At 53.3% G+C, this 8261-nt stretch overlaps 1 protein-coding gene across 1 annotated transcript; it reads right to left on the reverse strand.

The window, feature by feature from the left end:
* Nucleotides 1-4760: 4760 nt before the first annotated feature.
* Nucleotides 4761-5891, reverse strand: Foxl2 (forkhead box L2). Its single transcript, XM_026385076.2, has one exon. It carries the CDS (start codon nucleotides 5889-5891, stop codon nucleotides 4761-4763), a length of 1131 nt encoding a protein of 376 aa, XP_026240861.1.
* Nucleotides 5892-8261: the final 2370 nt, after the last annotated feature.

Below are 8261 nucleotides of genomic sequence, written 5' to 3' on the forward strand. Positions count from 1 at the left end.
GGACGCTGAGGAGGATCACTTGAACCCAGGAGTTCAACACTAGCCTGGGTCACATAGACACCCATATATTCTTTTTTTTTTTTTTAAGCCAGGCATGGTGGCACACACCTGTAATTCCAGCAACTTGGGAGGCGGAGGCAAGAGGATGACAAGTTCAAGGCCAGCCTCAACAACTAAATGAGGCCCTAAGCAGAGACCCCATCCCAAAATGAAAAATAAAAAGGGCTGGGGAATGTGGCTCAGTGGTAAAAAGCCTCTGGATTCAATCTCCAGTACCAAGAAGAAAATGAAAGTAAGAGAAAGGAAGAAGAAGAGGAGGAGGAATAAAAAGAAGAAAAGAAGAAAAAAGAAGGGAAAAGAAAGAAAGAAAGAAAGAAAGAAAGAAAGAAAGGGGAAAGGGGTGTTTGGGTTGGAGATGTAGCTCAGTGGTGGAGTGATTGAGTAGGAACAGCGGCTGCCCAATGGTGGTGTACTCATCAGAGTTGGATGAGCAGAGTAGAGATGCTGTAGGGCTCCTGAACTTGACCAAGCCACTTTCTACCCCCACATTCCTTCTTGGAGGCCAGGAATTTGGCCTCCAGCACCTGTAGCTCAGGTGCTCCAGGCCCTGGTCAAGGGAAGAGCTCAGTCCAGGGAAGTTTCTTGGCAGTTTTCTGCCAGCCTGCTTGCATAAAGCCCGGTTTGCCCCCAATTTCCACCTGCCACCAGGGGGCTCCACAAGTTGGTTTTTCAGTCTTGGTTTGCAGGAGAGAACAAAGACCCGATGGACCTAACCTCAGGTGACAGTCCTGGGCTTCTTGCCCATCAAACCCCAGATGTGGGACAGCAAACTCTTTATTGATGAAAGGGGGAAAGGCTTGGACATCCTATGGAGAGGGTAGTGGGGCTATCCTGAGAACTTGCCAAGTTCCCCTCCCACAGTCCCTTAGTGCATGTACTGCATTGGTTAAGACTTCTCCTTAGTCTCCCATGAGAACAGGATATCCCTCCCCAAACCACTTACTTTGGGCAGTTTTAGGGGGAGCTTCTGGACAGCTGTAAGAACTTATATGTAAATGTGAGGAGAGGGCTCATCCTGTTAGCAGTGGGCATGAGGATGTTTACATCCATCTACACACACAGCATTTAATACCATATGTAGCAACTCATTACCCAGGACCTTCAGAAATTGACAGGGTATTTGTATCAAACTCTATTTGTGTTATATTTATAGTAAATACTGGCAAACATATATACATACACCCACATAGGCCGCTGGCCATCCAAACCAGACTGTATATGCTAAGACATAATTGCTACATGTCAGGAACTCTCTTAAATCCTTTTATCTCGCTTAGGAAATTCCCTAAACCAGCTTCTCTAACAGAAACTCAAAAGTGCAAAGAGGGAGAGGAAAGAAAGGAAATAAGAGATGCAGAAAGTCTGCAATTGTCCCAAGTTTTTAGCACTGGGGGGAAATGAACAGAGTTTCAGAGAAGCTACCAGGCTGCGATTAGACACAGATGTCTTCCTGTAGGCATGCATGGGGAAGTGGGGTATGATGTGGCTCCCTTCTCTCACCTCCTCCAACCCCTCTCTGTAGATCCCACCAATTCTTTCATTTCATCCTACTTGCTTAGCGAGGCTTTCCAGCCTTGGGTCCCTCTTGCCTTTCCATTTTCAGGGGCAGAGAGAGTGCTGGCCCAGTCCAACTTTCTTACCACACTGGAGGTAAGCTGCTATCTGGCTACCAGTAGCTCTGTCTGGGAGATTGCCCTCCCTTGCTTTTTCTGTTCTGGATAGCGGTTAAAGGGGTGCTGACAGCCAGCCTCTAAGCAGGGAGCCTCTGCCAGATGAAGTACATATTCTGTTTTTGTTCAGTAAGCCAGGCATATATACCTCATACATGACAGCACACATCACCATGAGGCATAATTCCACTGTGGTCCCAGGAAGCACTAACTAAACGTTAGCTATATAATTAGAACAATGCCCCAAATATATGCTCTCTCTGCAGGTGAGGCGCGCGCGCGCGCACGCGCACACACACACACACACACACACACACACCTCCCATCTTTCCACTGTGTGTAACTGACACTGTACATATACATTTGCAGTAGGCACAAGATTGTAAAATTGCTCATGGGATACAGAAAGCAGAAATAGACAAGTGTATAGCAGCAAGCTGTATTGTCTATAACTCCCCTTAGCCAGAGAGTGGAGCAGCTGGGCACCAGAAGCACCCAAATATCAGGCCTGACTGGCCTCTGGGATTTCTGTCCCTGGCTGAGATTCCTTCTCCAGCCTGCTCATTTTGGTGCCTGCAGATTCCAGTCCCTATCTCAGGGTGGGTCTCTGAGAATCCTCAGGGCTTCCTCTACCACCTAGAAGCCTTTCTGGGGATGCCTGAGGGAGGAGAGAGCATCTGGAGCAGAAAACAGTTCCCCTGGGTCCAAACTACACATAACAGGAATACCACCCTGATGTTCTCCTGGCAGATCCCCAGTGGACCGAGATAGGTACAGTTCCTGAAGCCTTCAGTGGCCCACCCACCCATACGGACCTGTTGCCGCTGTGATCTAGTCCTGTGTGTATATGGGGGGGAGGTAAGGGAGAGGTGGTTGGGCACGGGGTCTAGCTCTAGCTGCAGCAAAAGTCAGCCAATTCCTTGTCATCCCATGAGAAAATTGAATGACAGGCAACCCCTAATCTGTCTAGGAGATCCAGTCTATAACAAGGTCAAACTCCTATATGTGTGTGCTGAAGCCTCAATCTTAATTGGTTATTTGAAGATCTCCATAAAGGAAGAGAAAAAAAATTAATGTTTGTGGCCACACAGTATATTCATCCCTTTTCAAAACTCCCAAATCTCTTACCCATATTTTAAGATAAACGAATTCTGGTTATTAAAAATAATGAAGCAATTAATCACATATTGAATTTATAAACAGGTTTGCAGTGTATGTCGCACTTCAAAACCAGGATTTTATATACTGAGAATAAGCTGTTTTGGTTGTTACATTTGCTCAAAAAACTTAAAAGTAGGAGGACAATAATGAAAGCACCTAGTAGAACTGTGTAAAAAGCAAAATACCCACTTACATGGGTGCAAAAATGGAACAAGTCCTAACTACAGTAGATCCTTGTGAAAGAACGGGATAAAGTCTCGGTGATGAAACAACAAGCAATGACACAGAAACAAATAATCTCTAAGAAAACAAAGCAACATCCCCAGCCAAAAATGCCCGCCACCCTGGTTGCTCTTAACCTTTGTTTAGATTCCTCTGAAAAAGGACAAACCCCCCCCCCAAGACTTCCTATTTTAACTGCTGCTGAATTAAGACGCAAAGTAAATAATTTAAGTCCGTGTTAAAAGAAAAAACAAAAAATTTATTTGGGAATTGACAAGGCACGCGCGCACACACACACATACACGCACGCACACACACACAAATACAATAAAAGTGCTCTAGTTCTCTCTAGAAAATTTGGTCCCCCAAATCATACACTACACAACAACCAGCTCTAGGGTTTTTAGGCCAACCGGCCCGGGCCACAAGCCCTCCTGGGCCGGCCACTGCTGGGTTTCACATTTCTCCATCCCTAAGTGGGAGAAGCAAGACGTTTGAAAAACAAAAATCAGAGAGGGGAGAGCCACCCCTGCAGCGTGCGCCGGGCAGGCAGTGATCTCCGGCGTCTGGGGCTTGTATCCGAAAATTCTGGGAAATTTAAAAAATTTTTTTGCCCCAAGTAGGGAGATAGGGAAACTTCCCCGATTCACAGACGAACCATCTTTTACTGGTTATTTTCTCCTACCTCTTTGAACACAGCTTTCTGGAGGCCCGACGGGAATTCTACTGCAAATCTCCCAGTGGAGAAGATGAGGAACACTAAAGCTTTTGATGTTGATGTTTGGTTTTAGCAAACTCCAAGGCCATAATACTTCACCGGTTTTTCGGCGAATGTTTTTTTTTTCTCTCTTAAAAAATATTTTTCAATGTTATCTAAAGAAGCCCCACCAATCTCTTTAGCAAGACATTAGCCAGCCGTCCGGCCTGGAGATGCCAGATGCCCGAAGCGCCGGGATGGAGAGCAGAGCCAAACGCAGCCACATTCCACGCGGGGATGTGGTGCAAACACTAACGCAGGCCGCGGAGCGAGGCTGCTCCGGTTCCCCGCTTGGGCCCAACCCCCGCCCCGCCCAGTGGCCCCGCTGCACGCGGCTTCTGAACAGCTCCAAGAGGGTTCGCGGAGCAATCAAACACGTTCGTCCCTTTCTCCGGTGGCGTGGGTCCTGTTACCGGTCCAGCCCAGCGCTTCTAACCAAGAATTGAACAGCAATCGCGCAGGGAATGCCCAGTGAAAGCCCACCGACCTGTAAGAGAGGGCCAAAAGATCTGCGCCGCCAACGCGGTTGCAACCCGGCCCTAGGCGTTCGCTCTCCGTGTTGAATTTTGGCATGGAGTGTCCGGCCCAGACGGTGGGGCTCCAGGAGACAAGGCCTACATGTAGAAAGCACGCGGAGAGGCGACCTCAGGCCTGGGGAGCGCAGGAACATAGAGGGCAGGGAGGAGAGCGCAGGAAGAGAAGCGGAGGGGACAAAGAGGAGCGAGAAGAGCTGAGGGAAGCGAAGAGACGCAGAAGGGTCGCGGGCGATGGCTGGCTCAAGAGTCGGCCTCAGAGGGTGCGCGGTCCGATAGGCTACTGTAGCTATGACTAGGGCCGGCGTCGGGCGTCCTGGCATCCTCACATCGGTCCGCGCCGGCATGCGGTGACTCTCAAAGATCCAGGCGCGAATGCAGCGCGCCAGTTTTGCTGTCGTGGTCCCAGTAAGAGCAATGCATCATGGCGAGCTCGGGCTGCCGGGCGCAGGCGAACTGCAGGCCGGGCGCACTAGTGGGCGCGGGTGCCGGGGGCGCGGCAGTGGCCGGGCTGGCGGGGCTGAGCTGGCCCGGGGGTGGCGCGGCAGCCCCGTGGTGCGGCGGGGCTGGCGGGGGTGCGGCGGCTGCATGCAGATGATGTGCGTGCGGGTGCGGATGGGGGTGCGGCGGCGGCGGGGGCGCGGCCGGTGGACCTCCCAGGCCGTTGTAGGAGTTCACTACACCGGGCGGCAGCGCCATGCTCTGCACGCGTGAGTACGGCCCGTAGGAGGCTGCCGGGCCAGCCAGCCCCTTGACGACCGCGGCCGCGCCGGGACTGCCCGGGCCCGCTGCTGCCGCCGCTGCTGCAGCCGCCGCCGCTGCCGCCGCCATCTGGCAGGAGGCGTAGGGCATGGGTGAAGGCGGCTGTGGTAGCGGCCACGAGTTGTTGAGGAAACCGGACTGCAGGTACTTTGGAGGCGCCAGGTAGCCATAACCGTCGGCCCCTGCGCCCGCCACGCCGCAGCCACCAGCGGCGCCTCCGGCTCCGAAGAGCCCCTTGCCGGGCTGGAAGTGCGCCGGCGGCGGCCGGAAGGGCCGCTTCATGCGGCGGCGGCGCCGGTAGTTGCCCTTCTCGAACATGTCCTCGCAGGCCGGGTCCAGCGTCCAGTAGTTGCCCTTGCGCTCGCCGCCGCCCTCGCGCGGCACCTTGATGAAGCACTCGTTGAGGCTGAGGTTGTGGCGGATGCTATTCTGCCAGCCCTTCTTGTTCTTCTCGTAGAAGGGGAACTTGGCGATGATGTACTGGTAGATGCCAGACAGCGTGAGCCTCTTCTCGGCGCTCTCGCGGATCGCCATGGCGATGAGCGCCACGTACGAATACGGGGGCTTCTGCGCGGGGTCGGGCTTCTCAGGGGTTGTCCCGCCGCCACCCCCGCCGCCCTTGCCCGGGCTTGGCGGCGGCGCCTCCGGCTCCTTGACTGTGCGGCCGGTCTCCGGGGCCAGCAGGGTCCCCGCAGCGTTCTCGGGCTCGGGGTAGCTGGCCATCATGACAAAGCTGGAGCGCCGCGGCCCGGTCGCCACTGCTCTCCCCTCTAGACGCTGGCTCCGCGGAATCGGGGCGCACGAGTCTGCTCGCGGCCGAATCTCAAACTTCTGGAGGCTGAGGATGCCGCCCGCGTTCGCTCGCTGGAGGCCTCTGGCTGCTCTCGCTCTTCTTTCTCTACCCCCAGGGAGCGGCCGGCGGGAGTGGAACTCAGCCTCTGGCCATGGGGAATCTGCCCAACAGAGGGGCTCCGGCCTCGCCGCCCCTCCCCGCCCAGGCCAGTCCCCGCCTCGGTGGTTTTTCTTTTCTGCGCTTTCCCCTCCCCCCTCCCCCCACCGGTTTCCCGAGGCACGACCCGCGTCTCTGGCGGAGCTGCCTCCTGGAGTCCCTAGAGCGCCAAGGAGCTTCGCTCTGTTCTGATTCGTATGGGCTCCGCCGAGTTCCGCTTGCGTCAGGCGCCTTCGCCCCTATAGCGGGGCAGCCAGCCGCGCACGGGCGAGTTCATCTCCAAGTCACTTTTTGTAAACGCCCCGCACAGCCCGGACCGGCCTGCCCCCGCTCCTCTAGACTCGGGGGCCCAGCGGACAGCTCTCGCACACTCGCACAAGCCCTTGAAAACTACCCGCGCCTACTCTGCGGACGGGGCCGGGAGATATCGAGGGCCCGGGACGTGGGGGGCGCCTGAATGCGTCCAGTGCCCTGGGAGCTCCGGCCCCCGGGAGGAGAGGCGCTCCAGGCCTCCTCGCTGCTTTCAGGTGAAAGAAAAGGACTCTCTTGCTGCTGTCCTGAGGCTAAACTTCCAACTTGGGGCTGGGGGAGGGACAAGACGAAAAGTGGGCCTGACCGGGGTGGAGGGGGAAGAGAGAGCTTCGCGATGATTTGGGGAAGGCCAGCCCAGAAACGCGTGTCACTGGATGAAGAAATCTCGGCCTGCCGGGTCCCATGCGCTCTCAGAGTGACTGGGCCGGGATGGGGTTGGAGAGAGAGGATGGCTGGGAGGAGGCTCCCAGGGGCACCGTCTGAGTCGCCTCTGCCCTTTTCTGCTCTGGGGGTGGATGTAGGAACCAGATCCTTCCACGGAATCCCGTAGCAGTTCTCCAGGTTGGGTATGCTCTTTAACAACACCAGGTGGCTGCCCCTCTGCTCCTGCCACATAGATGAAGATGTTGTGATGAGTTTGGGGAACTATATATATGTGTGTGTGCAGGTGTCACATATGGAAGTCATGAGAGGGTTTGTCCTTGAGATGTCTGATATACCAGCTGTCCAGGTGAAAGAGTGCTGGTCACAAACACAGGTATGCACATGTACAAGGTGTGAGACTTATATTTACGAGATATAATACATTTATACTTGCAGATATGTCATAACATATGTATATTAAGTATCAGAATAAATGTTGTTTATGCGTGTAGCATCTTCTCTTTTCTCCCTTCACAGCTTTCTTTTCTGTCTTTCACAGTTCTTCTCTGCCTCCTTCCTCCCAGTGTATATAATTCTATCATAGACTTGGAAGAAAAACAACAGACTGAAAAAGGCACTTGTACAAAATTCTCTCATGATGTGACATTTGTTCTGATCTTCTTTCTTCAAAGGTTCAGAGGTGAGTTCTCACCTGCCTTCAACAGGAGTCTGATTGGGGTGGAGTTATATAAGCATGTATAAAGATTGTCTCATAGGAAATCTGCGCTGGCAGCAAAATCAGGTGTGCCTTTTAACAATATGACTTTTCACTGAGCCTTAACAAAAAGTCTGCAATTATAAAGTGAGAGAGGTGGCTAGTGTTTTAACTCTTCAAACTCCTGAGTGCTGAAGAGGGGGCCAGGATGCTGTGTGGAGGAGGAGGACTGAATGAATGTTAGGCAGGTGTGTGTTAGTGATTGGCATGTCTGGAATGGCTAGTCCAAAGCTTGTCACTACCCCAGCCCAGGCTCTCCAGTGTCAGAATTTTCAGAAAGCCTGAGGAGACCACTGTGGCCTGTGGGTGGCTTTAGCATCAATAGGCCACTTAATATGCTGCTTCTCACTCAGACCTCTGATTCGAATTCTGAGATGAAAGGGAGGAGAGGGTGATGGGCTGTCTGGAATTCAGCATCTTGAAGATGGCCCCCAGAGAGGTCAGCAGGGCAACCCTGGCCTGACCACCAGGGTGAGAGAGAGCTAGGATCTTCTGAATTGACCTCAGTATATTCCGCTTCTACCCCTTATTGATAATATCTCAAAGTAGCTCGATTATTTTCCAGGCTATTTCCCACTGCCCCCAACATGCACCACTTCTTCAAGATCCCTGTGATTGCTTTCTGAGCAGGCGTGCAGGTGTTTTTCTTCTTCCTCACTCTCATGGGTGCCCAGGCAATGTGTAAGAGGGGTGAGTG

Source organism: Urocitellus parryii, chromosome 2 (assembly GCF_045843805.1).
Source record: "Urocitellus parryii isolate mUroPar1 chromosome 2, mUroPar1.hap1, whole genome shotgun sequence".
Classification (NCBI taxonomy): Eukaryota; Metazoa; Chordata; class Mammalia; order Rodentia; family Sciuridae; genus Urocitellus; species Urocitellus parryii.

What these genes read in the sequence shown, in the direction of transcription:
- Foxl2 (XM_026385076.2), bottom strand. Translation starts at nt 5,891, where the DNA reads ATGATGGCCAGCTACCCCGAGCCCGAGAACGCTGCGGGGACCCTGCTG.